Genomic DNA, 15,661 nt, shown 5'->3' with positions numbered 1-15,661 from the left:
TGTGTGTGTGATGACATCACTAATGTCCACTTGAGCTAAATCTAACTTTTCATAAATTCCTCATCCTCAAAAAGTACTGTAATTAAAATAATACCACTGAAAAAACCTAAATGATTTAGATTATTTTGAATTATTTAGATTCTTTGAATAGACAGTTCTATCAAAGGATGCTAGTATTTTGGTTTGGTTTTGGTTTAGGAAAATAAACACTGCAAAGATATTTTGCTAGGAACAACAATACTAACTAAAAGTACATAATCATCCACAGCCGATCCAAAGTAGAAATTCTAATAGTTCTGTAAAAAAATCTAAATGTTTTTGGATAAACATCTTTTGTGATTTCATTCAATCAGTACGTTTACATGGACAACAATAATCCAATATTAACCCGATTAAGACGATACTCTGATTAAGAAACTACCATGTAAACAGCTATTTTTTATTACCTTAATCCGATTAAAGTCATACTCGAAGTAAACACAAATGGAATTAAGACGTGGAATATTCCTGTTTTAGTCGCATTATCGACGTGTATTACAGACATGTACACACCTTAATCACACTATTAACATCGTGTGGGAGTTTTCACCGCATTTTGCAACAGGACACGTGCACGCACAGCAGTTCTCAACCGTTTGACGTCAAACAAGAGAGCACGTCTGCGTCCGAAACCATGTACTTACCTGCTATATAATAGGAGTAATACATGTATCTCAGTTACTATATAGTAGGTAAGTACGTAGTTTGGGACGCAGCCCACGGCTTCAAGCAGTCGTCTATTTGCACGTACAGAATGAAAAATAATTAACTGCACTTGAAGTGTTCGTAAAAATTAAAAATAAAAACACCCAAAACTGTATACGGTCCCATAACGAAGACGAACTGTATGTTGATAGGTGAAATTCTGGAGGGAACGTCGGACGGCGTGGTGTGGGGACGTAATGACGTGTGCCGTTAATCGATCTATGTTCTATAACATGTAAAACAGGAACATGAAAGGAATATTCTAAAAGCGACTCATGTAAACACCGTAATCACAATATTGTCTTATTCAGAATAAGGTCAATAAGAATAAAATTCCATAGCCATGGGTACGTGGACATATTCCTAACAATACAAACACAGCTTTCCAAGACTACCATTATATTAGTACATTATATTAGGCCTAAATACTGTCTCTGTAAAAGGAACAGGTTTAACCAATTTTCTAAAAAATGTTTGTTAAAAATGAACACTTAAGGAATGCTATATTTGGATTGGAACACAAGAACAAAAGTGTACAAATATTGTTTCTGCTTGGAGAGAAACTCTTTGCTCTTGAAGGAGCTCATGAAAGTAAGGGACAATTTACTGGGAGTCTGTCAGCACAGAAATGAACACAGATACTTTTTGTGTGTACGTCTGTGCTGAATATGTGCGTGCCTGAACTGAAAACCTTTCCTTATTCAAGTATGGAGGTTGGTTTGCATTTATAAATAGCTGTAGTTAATAACTGAAGTGAATCTTTCATGAGAAAAATGCATATTATATTTGGATGAAGATTTGTTTAGTCCTGAGTGCAAACATACATGTATTAGTCAGGTCCTGCCAGAGTGGTTTAAAGGCAGTGCCCTCTCATCCACACTAAAGCTACACGTGTGCTTGAAAGTTTGTGAACCCTTTAGAATTTTCTATATATCTGTATAAATATAACCTAACCTAACAGCATCAGAATTTCACAAAAGTCCTAAAAGTAGATAAAATGACTGGTAAGTACTGCTGCAGGACTGATCAACACTTAGCTGAAACCATTTGCAGTTATTGCTGCACAAGGGAGTCACAACAGGTACTGAAAACAAAGGTTCACATACTTTTGCCACTCACAGATATGTAATATTGGATCATTTTCCTCAATAAATAAATGAACAAGTATAATATTTTTGTCTCATTTGTTTAATTGGGTTCTCTTTATCTACTTTTAGGATACGTGTGAAAAGCTGATGCTGTTTTAGGTCATATTTATGCAGCTATATAGACAATTTTAAAGTGTTCACACACCTTCAAACACCACTGTATTTAAACGTAAGCCTACTAGAACCTGCTATCACGAGTGAGACAGTGAAAGATTCAATGCGTTAGCAAGTCAGCGGATGTCTAAGTGAATGTGTGGATATGTGACGTAATGTGTTGCAAGTGTGTTACAAGTCATGAGATAATCTAACACCAACCAACCCAACACTTTAGCCTTCATTTAAACTTAGACTATAACCACAGACTGACTTTGAGAAGGGGATACGAAAGAACACGTCAGACCTATTTTCTGCATAAATACGTCAGTGAATGCAGGAAAAAACAAAAATTTAGCTGTGTACATTTGAGACAGAGCGGAACTGATACAGAGCAGCAGGAGGTACTGACCATCTGTGAAGGAGCCTGTGAGAGTGATGGCGATGTGGACCTTGCCTTCCGGTTCCAGGTTAACCTGGTGAAAGGGATACAAAACAATTCAGAAAATCTTAGCGAGCACTGAAAGACAAAGGATCAGCTTAAACTTTCCAGTGGATTACATTTTTTTTTGCCTTTGGAAGTCAAAACTGACTTCTGAGTAATTCCATATGCTGTATGTAATTGGTGTTATGTACAGTCAAGCTGAAAAATAGTCAATGTGCATATAATCTAAATCATTTACTTCTATAAATACAGGTTGGTCTAACAAATATGTAAACAAATATGCACAATTAATCCATCCAGCAACAACTCCAGGGTCCATGGTTTCCGCCTGAGCTCGGGTTACTGTCAGTGTGGAGTTCCATATGTTCTCCCTGTGTTTGAGTGGGTTTCCTCCTGTCCACAAGCATGCAGGCAAGCAGATGCTATGCTAGGTGTGAATCAATAAGTGAACATGTGTGTGTGTGTGTGTGTGTGTGCGTGTGTGTGTGTGTGTGTGTGTGTGTGTGTGTGTGTGTGTGTGTGTGTGTGTGCACGTGGTGTCCTCGCTTCTCGCTTCACACCCAGTGTTCCCCAGATAGGCTCTGCATCCAGGACGTGTTAAATAATATGGGTTTTAATCACACTAAACTAGCTTGTTGCTATAGGTTTGTAAGAACTAGCAGCATGTTGCAAGCTGGCAATTCTTTTCTGAAAGTAGGAAGTGGCCATTCGTTTGGTGAGAATTAAGTAAACTGAAGCAAAAACAAATAAAAGCTGTTCAGGTTTGCTGTGAAGCTGTGGCTTTGCAACAGGTAGCAAAGCCTGGTCTTTTATGTTTGAGTCGGTATCTGTTTCTATACTACACATACTTTCACCCTGTCTCTTTAACACGCTGCACAAGCAGCAATGTGGGGTGAGAACCAGACAGACCTGTTCTGTGGCTCCCTCCCTCACGCACACTAAACTACATCAGCTACATTTGCATGACTTAATTCTTACAAGAAGTCCAAAGCACGCAATATGGACTTGACTTTTTAATCACGCTCCATCATCAGAGAACATACTACTCTAAAGACTACAAGAAAAACAAACAGGATTTGAGCAATATCTAAACTTTAAAGGAATGTGAACATATAAGTTTAGTTTCACCCATCTAGAAACCAGTTGAACCAATTTGGTATGAGCTGTACATTTAAGACAAGCAACGGAATGCTGATCTAAATAAAGTGAGACCAATTGTTTTCTTTTCAGGAAATACTTGAGTTCTAATTACTAATGGCATATTATGCATATTAGTCATACTAACTAGTTACCTCAGATAATGGGTTTACCTTCAGTTTTCGCTGACATAACCACTTTTTTACACGGGAGGACAAAAACACCGAATTAAGCAACTGACCTTTTATGCCTTATAACATAAATCTAACTACAAATTAATGAACACTCTTCACAACAGACTGTCAATCACTTATTGAAAAAAAGTTACAGTTTTCGGCATTTTAGTATTAGAAATTTGTTTAGATTTGACGGCGGCTAAATTGGAAAGAACAAGGACAAAGTGGGAAATGAGATCACAAGTCCATAGCAACCAAAACTATACATATATCTGCATCACTGACTACATTTAAGTAGACAGCAGTAATCTAATTATTGACCATATTCTGAATAAGACAATATTGTGATTAAGGTGTTTACATGAGTCGCTTTTAGAATACTCCTTTCATGTTCCCATTTTACATGTTATAGAACATAGATCGATTAACACACGTCATTACGTCCCTGCGCCACACCGTCCGACGTTCCCTCCAGAATTTCACCTATCAACATACAGTTCATCTTCGTTATGGTACCGTATACAGTTTATGATGTTTTTATATGAAATTTTTACGAACGCTTCAAGTGCGGTTAATTATTTGTCATGCTGTACATGCAAATAGATGACTGCTTGAAGCCGTGGGCTGCGTCCCAAACCGCGTACTTACCCGCTATATAGTAGCCGAGATACATGTATTTCGCCTACTATATAGCAGGTAAGTACGCGGTTTCGGACACGGCCGTGCTCTCTTGTTTGCCGTCAAATGGTTGAGCACTGCCATGTGTACGTGTCCTGTTGCAAAATGCGGTGAAAACTCTCACGCGATGTTAATAATGTGATTAAGGTGTGTATATGTCTGTAATACACGTCGATAATGCGACTAAAACAGGAAGACTCCACATGTCTTAATTCGATTTGTGTTTACTTCGAGTATGACCCTAGTCGGATTAAGGTAATTAAAAATTGCTGCTTACATGGTAGTTTCTTAATCAAAGGATTGTCTTAATCGGGTTAATATTGGATTATTGTTGTCCATGTAAACGTACTGACTCTTGTTCTTAAATATTTGCTGACGTACATTATCGCTTTCATTCAGTATAGTAATTCAAATTATAATGGTGCCAGTATCATTGTTATCGTGCTACTTCTTCTGCTGCACCTATAGGGTGCTCTGGATAGAAAAACATGTGGTTCTGTGAGATAGTGAGGTAAAAAGAGGAATCCAGTAAGGTTAGTTCAACTGCATACCAATGCTAATGCTAATGGAGTTTGACATCTTTGTCTGCCACCTCAGCCCTGAGTAGCCAAATAACACAATAATATGTATGTGCGTGTGTGTATACTATATCTGACAATCATCAGTCGTACAATGCAAATTGTGAGCTACAGGTCAAGAGCTTCAGTTAATGGTTACATCAAAGATCAGAATGTTGATGAGAGAGCTCAGAGGAGAATGAACAAACTGGTTTGAGCTAACAAGAAGTCTATAGTAATTCAAATAAGTAGTCTTTACAACCATGGTGAGCAGAAAAGAATCTCAGAAAGCACAAAAAATCACACCTTGAGATAGATGGGCTACTGGAAAAAGACCAAGTGATTTTTATTCTAAACTTCACCTGTCCAGTTTGGGTGAGTCTGTGCCCATGATGGCCTCAGATTCTTGTTCTTGACTGACAGGAGTGGAATCCTATGTGGGATATGTTAACCTTTATGCCCAGTGATTATTTTTACTGTGATAACCCTGACAACCGTCCCATAGCTTTACTACAATGACAAAGAGCAAGCGAGAGCACTAGTGAAGCTCGGGATCAAATAAGGAACGAATCTAAATTGTAAAATAATCTAATCTAATCGAAGTTACATTTCTTTACTAACATTTGAATATTTCCATCAGCCAACTTCAAAATTGCAAGCTACTGCAAAGTTCATTTTCAGGATTCTCATATAATAACGTACTAATAATTTCAGTGGTCTAAACATTTTGGTCAAATGTTTCTAATGCCAACTGATGAACTGGAAAACCAGGCACACTAAGATGGCTAACTGGAGCCTAAGAGGATTGCGGGAATACAAGGCAAATGCGGTAATACAATACTACTGAAAAGGGGAAAGTGGATTTGTATTTCACAAATTAACTTATACAATACACTTGTGAACGCAAGAAAATCAGCCCAAAGCAAGCATGATAAGCATGATCTCACTGTGGCTGAAGAATGCATAGTTTCCATGACGCTTAGTGAGGTTGCAGCTCTGTGGTTTTGTGCAAGGCCTAGTTAATGCATGAACATTGCTGTGAAGACCCTTACAAAGGAAGCAGATACAGAGGATTATATGTAACAATAGCATTGCACTCTATTGGTACAACTTAAGGACAAAGTAAATACAACTTGTTTTTAATTCCTGTGTTGAATGCATGTGCTGTCAGTATATCAGGGTACTTCATCAAGCCAGCAACACAAAAAGTATATATGTATATGTATCATTAAAATTGGTCACATTTTCACCGAAATAGTAGATGTGTGTTTCATGAGCACTTGGCTAAAGTGAACGATATAAAGCGCTATATGCAAATTAACCATAGCAATTCCAGCTAGATAACAGTTTATCTGTTATTTGACACTCTAGATACATTTCAACTGCCTAGACAAATATGTCTGATATTTCATTTGGCACACTACAAAACCCACCAAGCAAATGCCAAATCATTTCTGCATTCCAATCTACTATGAACAGTGGCATAATGCATCTAATGAAATTCCAAATCCTGTGGACTTCCACGTATTTACTTTAAAACAAGCACTTTACAAAACTTGTATATTCAATATATAGATTACATCATCTTTTTTTTAAAACAAATTTTAAATTTTTATTTCTTTATATTATGTCAAGTTTTAATAAATGCTTATGATCTCAGGTATGGCTAAATACATATATATATTGGAGAAAGTGGTATGTTTTTTTAAATAATACAGGCTTGTAAACATAGTAGGTACCTCTTTATGTCTCAGATGGCACTTTCAGGTAAATTTAGACATCATTAGGACGGTTGGGACAAACACTTTTATATTTGATTTATTATTTACTGATTGTAGCATATTAACTGATGAAATTTCAGTAGAAACTTAATCTATTTTATAGATCTACTGTATATTAGTATTTCCCAATCCAATTCCTGTAATGTGATTCTAGGTAATGCTATATAAAATATTTTCTATTAAAATTGAGAGAATAAAAAAAGAACATTCTCTTGGTAAGAGGTATGCTTATAGTGGGTTTGAGACACACACTGTCCTCTGTCATACTTGCTCTGACTGTTACACAGTAAGACCTAAAATGTGTGCATGAGGGGCATTAATGCTCTGCTGCTGGTCTGCGTTGCTGTCATGTAAATAAAAAAAAAAAAATAATAAAAAAAGCACGTCGGGTTTATATGGTCATACTAAATGGCTATCAGAACATGTTTATCTCAGAAGATGTGCTGGTGTATTAAATATATAATATTATGTATTTTATTTTCATATTTATAGTAAAATAGCCATGGATGTTTGACAAGTTTCAGTGCCCTGTGAAGTGCTAGTGCTCCCATTAGTTCAAAACGTAAAGTATTTGGTACAGTTTAACGTCCTTAAATGGTCCCTGACCTAGAAGGATATCAAATAAAGAGGTTGTCCTTCTTTGTTAAATGTGCCTTTTCCTTAACAAGCTTGACACAAGATTTTCAGCTCATACTGCTTCTTCATTTGTAGAGAATATTTAAAAGGCACCTCAGACTTTTACTTTTACCAGGCCTGGTCACAAACTCTTATTACAAGACAGAAATTTGAGTGGTTGCTGAATGGGTTTATGAAAAACCACTATGATTTTCCACACATTGTGTGACACATAGTAAGACCTATAGTGCTGACTACTCTAAGTAAACCGCATGAAGCAAAGGCACAAGTTTCCATGTTAGTGCATTGTGTAAGCCTGTGTATGTGTGCATGTATGTACACCCAATAAAAACTTATGTTCATTCAGTTAAACATTTATCTTGTAGGGTATTAACTGTTGCCATTTCATATCAGCACCTACATTTAGACTATGTGCATTCAATAGAACTCGACATAGTATGTGCTGTCTGTGTGTAGCCTGTGTAATAGCTGTGTGTGTAAATATGAGAACGATTCCTCACCCATCCCTCAAACGTCTGTCTGCTGCTGGATGACGTTAGTAGAGACTCCAGCTGCATGGTGCAGTTCGCCACGAAGTCATCATAGCCAATCGGTGTGTCGTGGAAAACCGCCAGTTCTAACACTTTGCCCTCGCATATATACGGGCAGAATTCTTCATTGAAGGCAGGCTGGTTGGTTCTGGTTTTGATGGCTGTCTGGCCCACTTTAAAATGGTCCACTTTGACCACGATGTAGGGATCCAGCTGTTGTGTCTTCTTGTGGAAAGTGTGGCGCGTGGAGAAAGTGGTGGGCTTTAAGTCCACCGCCTCCCTGATGCGCAGTCTCATGTAGCCCGTGAATCTCATCTTTTTCAGAGGCCAGAAAAGTTGCGCTCCAGCGCGATGCAGCTGTGCTGCTCCAGGTGTTCACACGCCTTCTGAATGAGTCAAATGCGAAAGTATGCGAGAAGCCGACAACACAGCACAGTCATGGCCGGAGTGACAAGAAGGAAACAGACGGCACTTCGCCTACGCGTAGAGAGAACTTTCCCGAGCAAAACAAAGAGAGGTTCACGTCAAAGCACCGATTCAAATCGAGACGTGAAGAGCCAGTGTAGAAAACGTGCCGGAGATCCCGACTGTGTTTCCTTCTGTGAACTCTTCTGTCTCCCGCTTCAGGGTGTTGAAGTTCCGCAATCACAAACAGCTTCGCATTCTACTCATCATCACCAGGATCTTACCTTAAGCACGTATACAATGCGTAACCACACACACACACACACACACACATACGCACGCACGCACGCACGCACCCAGCCTTTATACAGCAGGAAACGATTTCCCTTGAAATTAAGCTTAAGGAATTAACGAATTCAGGTTACAAGACCTTGCATGGAAGTGCTTGATAGGAATAACATGATTTCATTAATGTGATATACTAGCACCGTCCACTTTAATAGGAACACCTGACCTGCACATCTATGCAGTTATCCATTCAGCCAATCATGTGGCAGCAGCACAATGCATAAAATCGTGCAGATACAGGTCAAGCGCTTAGGTTAATGTTCACATCGAACATCCGAATAGAGGAAAAGTGTGATCTCTGTGACATTAACCGGTTGTTGGGGCCAGAAGGGCTGGTTCGGGTATTTCTTAAACTGCTGATCTTTTGGAATTTCTAAACAAACAGTCTGTAGAGTTTACACAAAACACTGAACCTACTCACCGAAACTGGACAGTTGAGGACTGGAAAAAGACCAGGTGATTTTTCTTCTTCTTCTTCTAATCTTCAACTGTCCAATTTCGGTGAGTCTGTACCCATGATAGCATCAGATTCTTGTTTGTGGCTGAAAGGATTGGAACCTGATGTTTGTTTCTGCTATTGTAGCTCATCCACACTCAAATTTTGATGTTTTGTGCATGATGAGATGCTTTTCTGCTTACCATGGTTGTAAAGAGCGATTATATGAGTTACTATATCCTTCCTGGCAGCTCGAACCAATCTGGCCATTTTACTCTGACTTCTCTTATCAACAAGGTGTTTCCACTCACATAACTTTCACTCACTCCATGTTTTTATTTTTATTATTGCACCACATGTAAACTCTAGAGACCGTTTTGTGTGAAAATCACCAGTTTCTGAAATACTCAAACCAGCCCTTCTGGTACCAATCACATTTTTTCCCCCATTCTGATGTTTGATGTGAAAATTAACTGAAGCTCTTGACCTTCATTTGCATGTTTTTCTGCATTGTGCTGCTGCCACATCATTGGCTGATTAGACAACTGCATAAATGAACAGGTGTACTACAGGTGTTCCTAATAAAGTGGAGGGTGTGTGTATAAGTGGGTGTGGTCAACATAAAAAACAGGAAGTTAGCCACCAAAATCTTGGGTTGTGCTTTGGCTATTTTATTCTCTATAAGGTTATCAAATTGTGATGATGCATGTCATAATACTGTATATTACACATATTCATAAGCCATCTACTATTGTGACAAAATAAGCATAAAGTTAGTTTACATCATGTACAGATATTTATAACCAAATAATTTTTAAGAGGTACAGTGGTGGCTCAGTGGTTAAAGGCTCTGGCTGATTGATCAGAAGGTCAGGAGTTCAAGCCCAGCACTGCCAAGCTACCACTGTTGGGCCGTTAACCCTCAATTGTATAAATGAGATAAATGTAAGTCGCTGTGAATAAGGGCGTCTGCCAAATTCCGTAAAATGTAAATGTCCCAAATTATCAAGCATGGCTCAGGCAAATTGGGACTGTCTTAAAGTAAGTGGAGAGAGTAAAAGTGAAGGGATATAATGGATGCATGAAACATCCCACCACTGTGGTGGATCCCATGTTCATTAAATGGCTTGTTTATGAAACATCCTAATAAAGTACTGGGAGATATATTGTTATTTAGGCCTACTGAGTATGTAGAGATTTTTACTTACTGTACTGCATTCATATAGTTTTAGAGATTGGTGTTAATGTTGTTGTTGTTGTTGTTGTTTAATCATGTGTTATGCTGCTACTGCAAGAAATAAATTCTAAATGGATACCTACCGCTTTGCTTTGTTTATTACTGCGATTTGTACGTAATATTTTCATACTGAATTTTAGAAAAGATTGATTATGAATTAGGGAAATATTGAAGATTTTCTAATCCCTGTTATTATTTGTATTGCTATAAGAAATGAATTTTAGAATGTTACTCAGCACAATGTCTTAATATGTAGTGATTTTTTAGTCTACTGTGTTCTGAAAATATTAGAATATATTGATGATGCTTCCCAAACATGTCATTAAAAATGGTTTTCAGTCAGTCTTGACCAAAGGATAATCTTTAGAATATAATCTAAACATTTAAATAGCCTACATTTAACACATAAATGCATCAGACATTGAGGTATTTGTTATTTTTAATGTCAGGAAAGCTTAGTCAAAAACAGTCTGAATGGCTGAATTCACCCTATAATTAAATGTCAGAATGAAAACAAACATATTAATAACAACACTTCTGTACCATTTTATAAGCCATGCATTTGATCAAATCTACAGTCTTGCCCAAAATACATTTCTCAACCATTCATGGGTTGTAATTCATGGGTACATGAACATTCAAAACACGCTACTATATGATATCTGGCCTATAGAGGGAGACACAAGGGCAGTTAACTCAGACATAGAGTTACACTAAACCTGTTAGGGAGATTTGGGCCAGGTAGTTAATACCATAGCTACACACTCACCAACCATTTTATTAGGAACACCCGTACACCTGCCAAGGCTGACTCAGCAGGTGACTATAGGAAGAACATTGTCTCCGGTGTTCAACTGTGCAGTTTCTGTGAGTCTGTGCCCACTGTTGCCTCAGATTTTTGTTCTTAGTTGACAGGAATGGAACCCCATGTGGTCTTCTACTGTTGTAGCCCATCCACATCAAGATTTGATATGTTGTGCATTCTAAGAGGCTTTTTTGCTCACAATGATGGTAAAGAGTGATTATTTGAGTTATCAGTGCCTTCTTGTCAGTTCAAACCAGTCTGGCCATTCTCATCTGATCTCTCTTATCAACAAGGCATTACCACAATCAGAACATTGTGTGCGAACATCCTAGGAGTTGTCTAGCACCAACAACCATGACACAGTCAGAGTCAATGAGGTCACATTTCCCCACGTTTTATGCATTGTTCTGCTGCCATATGCCATATGATTGATTGATTGATTGCATAATTGCATGAAGGAACAGGTGTAAAGTTGTTCCTAATAAAGTGGTACATGTATTATCTTATAGAATCATTCAATTATGAATTTTCAGTAACCGTTTTATTAGCCGTTTTTATTTATTCCTGAATTTTTCACCAACAGAACATATTAGGTTAACACTATTTATACTTGCTTTTGAGTTACTGAGGTTTGGATTAAACCTATTCAATTCAAGGACCAGTCAAACTAGCTAATAATGATAAGAACTCAATAAATTAAATAAATTTGATAATTGATTGTGATGTCCTCTAAAGTAATGATTTTTTTTTTTTTTTAAATCACAAACCACCATGCTATGCTTCATAGACCCTGGGTGTTCCCATACCCAATTTTGAGAACCACTCCTCTACACAAAACTAGGCCTAATGCTAGTTGGATTATTCGTTCAATCCTTGATTAATTTGTCATCTGCTTCCCTGACTGGAGTAACAGTGCAGTTTATTGCACATTTAAAATAATTATTATTTGAATATACATTCAATGTACATTGGTATGCATACATTGGTATGTATACCAATGTAAATAAATGTAAATGAATATACATTGAAACTCCATTTCATTACCAGATGTAAGAGAGAATGAAGTTGATTTTGGGAAACCACTAGATGTCCTCATACTTTAAAAAAAGAAGAGGCTCATTGCAAGGTCTGAGTTCATGGCCGTTGCGTGTGTATTGAACACTCCCTTCAGAACTGAACCTGGTCCACTCTTTCACTTTTATTTCCTTTCCTTTCAGTTAACCTCTCACCTCTCTCTTCTGCAGATGTTCTCTACCCACTAAATACTGTAACCACTACATACAGTGAACTTTGTAACACTAATTAGTTCTTTGTTCTTGCAGGTGGGAAGGTGGAGAGATATCTGAAATGAATGATAGCAAGACTTTTATTTAGGATATCATGCAGACAAAACATGGATGTGGGCATCTAATATGACAACAGAGTGAGAGAGAGACTGGTGGGACGTAAAGCATAAAGAAAAACAGCACCTGCTCTGCAATTGCAGTCACTGCAATGTGACCCCTGAATGTCAGCTGCTCGGCTACTGAGTTACTATATTGGCAGACGGACGAGTCAGCTCTCGACAGAAGGCAGCACCTCGTTCATCATGCTCTATAGGACATAGGATCATAGGGACACTAGAACTAGCTGCACGAAAATAGACAGCCAAAACATCGCCGCTTTAATTGACTAAATCTTTTTTTTCATTACTCACATACTAATTTAGTGTCAAATGAGTGTGTCATTTTACTGGTACTTTATCAGTAGATCTTATGGTCCTTGAAATAAAAGGATCTGGGATTCTATAATGTACTTTCATGTAGTTAGTTGAGATGTATACAGCACTGCAGTTTTCAAAGGTGCAAGATCTTTTGGCAGCGAACCAAATGGAATTATAAGGAGCTCTTGAAACAAAGTGTTTCCTTTTGAAAGCTATTGACTTAATCTTTGACTTAAGCAACCGTAGTTCTATTTTAGGGTGAGGAAAAACATCAGCTGTGGGATCTGAATTAGGAAATAAAGGTAATAACCCAGCCTCCCGACTGCTCGTCAGATGACGGAAAGGACTCTATAAAGGCTATCCTCTTCAGTGGTAGGTGCGTGTGGGTGAGTGAGTGAAAAAGAGAGAGACAGAGAGACAGAGAAAGAGGAAGAGACAGAGACCAAGTAGAGTGGTCTGATCAAATTAGAGATCTGAAAAAGGTTCTCAGTCAATCCATGAATTGTGTAGACACCAGGAAGAAGCTTATGTGTTATGGCCTTTTGGTTTTAGGAGACACTAAAGACACACGTGAAACCACTCACACACACTCACATAAGTGCACTCAACCTAAATGAAACATCCAAGACTTGCGCCCTTCGTTTAGTTGCTTTTTCAACCTTGAGGCTCTGGTTTTGTTCCCTATAGCTGACATTATGGTCACAGCAAAACCAACAAATCCAAGCAGCAAATTTCACATTGCGTTGGTAGTGTCCTGAGGGGAAAGTGGTTAAGCATACATAAAAAGACTTCAATATTAGTGATAAATTCCAAACTACTGTAAAATATACCATGCAGGAAGGGGTTCCATTATTCGATGAGAATGTAAAGCATTCGACACACAATTCTACACGCTGACATTCCTGAGAGCTATGTTTGGTTTCTGTATCGTTACTCACGATTTCCATGCATGGGCTGAGATGACGCCGTCTGCCAACGACTGGGAAACATTCGCCTTAGTCGTGCCTAATTCAACCCATCTGTGTGAACATACCACTCTGAGGATGATGCATTGGCCACTGCACAGAGCTTCTTGAAGTGAAGGGGGGAAAATCAGTCAAAGACATCAATTTCTCAACCCGGGAACATCTCAATAAGCCTTTCCCAGAGTGACTCTCTAAAAGACATTTTGGAAACAATGTAATGTATATGCCATGTTGATTATGCACAAGCTTCAGATAAATGTTTTCATATCCTTAAAATGGACTTGAAAGCCTCAAGCTAATCCTGCCCTGAGCTCATGCTTGACTTTAGTATGATAGATAGTGCCTGGAGGACTGTTTCTGACATCGTTTGATATTAATTAGGATTCAGTGCAACTCTGGTGTGGATGATTTGGAAAGATTTTACAGATTTACTGCAGGAAATTTCCCTCCCCAAAAATTTCACATCCAACCAGACATGAACGTGAGCCATTCTGTGCTTTTCATTAAAACCAAGCTCCTGGGAGAAAGAATAATATTATATATATCCAGATTTAATCAGACATCATGCCACACTCTAAACCATGTTTTCTCGATTCTTTATCTGAAATAAATATAAGTCTCTATCCTAAATCAAACCGACTTATTCTGTACAAGAAATGACAGTCACAATCGGTATTGCTTTACTATAACTATAACCACAAGACCAGTAGTTTTTAGTCCAATCTCAACCTCATTCTGCCCAGACACAAACATCTAACAGAGATAAAACCACTAATACATTCTGTTAAAGTTAAGATAAACTTATTTGCAGAACAGATGGTATTTTTAAAAAATCAGATTTTGTTTAAATTACCTACTTAAAAACTAAACTTGAGAAATTTCCTAACTTCCTGACTGTTATTCTGTTGGAAATCTCTGCTAAGCCATCTGGACAACTGAGAAATCGTGCTTATGGAAATTCTCCTAGAATTTAGAAGGTTTAGATGGTTAGAAGGTTTGGTTTGACGACAATCTCCAGGTGAATGGACATTTGTAAGCGAGTCTAGGAATGTGGTAATCAGTTTGAGCTAAAATAAATAAAGTGCTGGCTCCAAAAGTAATTCACTTTCCTGTAAGCAGTGACCTTGCCTCTTAAGAAAGGAATACCACAGCCGAGCATAACAAATCAAAACAAACAATCTGGATTTAAGCCAAACGTGATTTTGCCCATTATTGCAAGAGTGGGCCAGCAAGTTCAGGAAATCTCTAGGAAAGCCAGGAGTATTAGGCTCCAGGCCTTAGCCGGATGTGCCTAAGCCTTGGGTTCAAGGCTTCTTTTCTTTTTTTTACCCTTCCAGCTGACTGAGAGAGAGAGAGAGAGAGAGAGAGAGAGAGAGAGAGAGAGAGAGTAGAGAGAGAGAGAGATCAGCAAGACAAACAAAAATGTGTTCATTCTCAAAACTGAAGTCTCTTTTCCATCCATTCATGAGGCCTTATCAACATGCCTTCACTCCATGTCTCAGTTCTTTTCTGCATGATAATATCAGGGCCTTCAAACCCCATCTCTCACTAATTAAGCATTTATTCATCGTTAGTAACTACTTTATTTGGCAGGCTCATAGAGCCTGTGAACACTGCGCCAGTGGCAGGAATACACACTAAATGAGACACCAGTCTCACATCAGCTTGTTTTTGGGAGGTGAGAGGAAACTGGAGTAGCCGGAGGAAACCATACAGACACAGGGAGCACATGTAAAACTCCACATAGACAGTAAACTGAGCTCAGGATCAAAATCCAGACTGTGGAGCTGTGAGGTATTAATCCTACAACCATAATTTTAACTAGCCTCAAAGCGCAC

At 38.2% G+C, this 15,661-nt stretch overlaps 1 protein-coding gene across 1 annotated transcript in view; it reads right to left on the bottom strand.

Moving 5' to 3' along the window:
* Positions 1-8,635, bottom strand: part of prkchb (protein kinase C, eta, b) — a 28,034-nt gene extending 19,399 nt beyond the window's left edge. Inside the window, exons 1-2 of the mRNA XM_017456494.3 lie at positions 7,896-8,635; positions 2,398-2,461 (exon numbers count right to left, since the gene is read on the bottom strand). Of these exons, the coding sequence (XP_017311983.1) occupies positions 2,398-2,461; positions 7,896-8,240 (409 nt within the window). The 5' untranslated portion in view covers positions 8,241-8,635. The remainder of the gene's footprint in view (positions 1-2,397; positions 2,462-7,895) is intronic.
* Positions 8,636-15,661: the final 7,026 nt, after the last annotated feature.

The sequence above is a fragment of the Ictalurus punctatus genome, chromosome 25 (genome assembly GCF_001660625.3).
Source record: "Ictalurus punctatus breed USDA103 chromosome 25, Coco_2.0, whole genome shotgun sequence".
Classification (NCBI taxonomy): domain Eukaryota; kingdom Metazoa; phylum Chordata; class Actinopteri; order Siluriformes; family Ictaluridae; genus Ictalurus; species Ictalurus punctatus.
The sequence above is the reverse complement of the archived record's forward strand: the minus strand, read 5'-3'. Positions and strand labels throughout refer to the sequence as shown.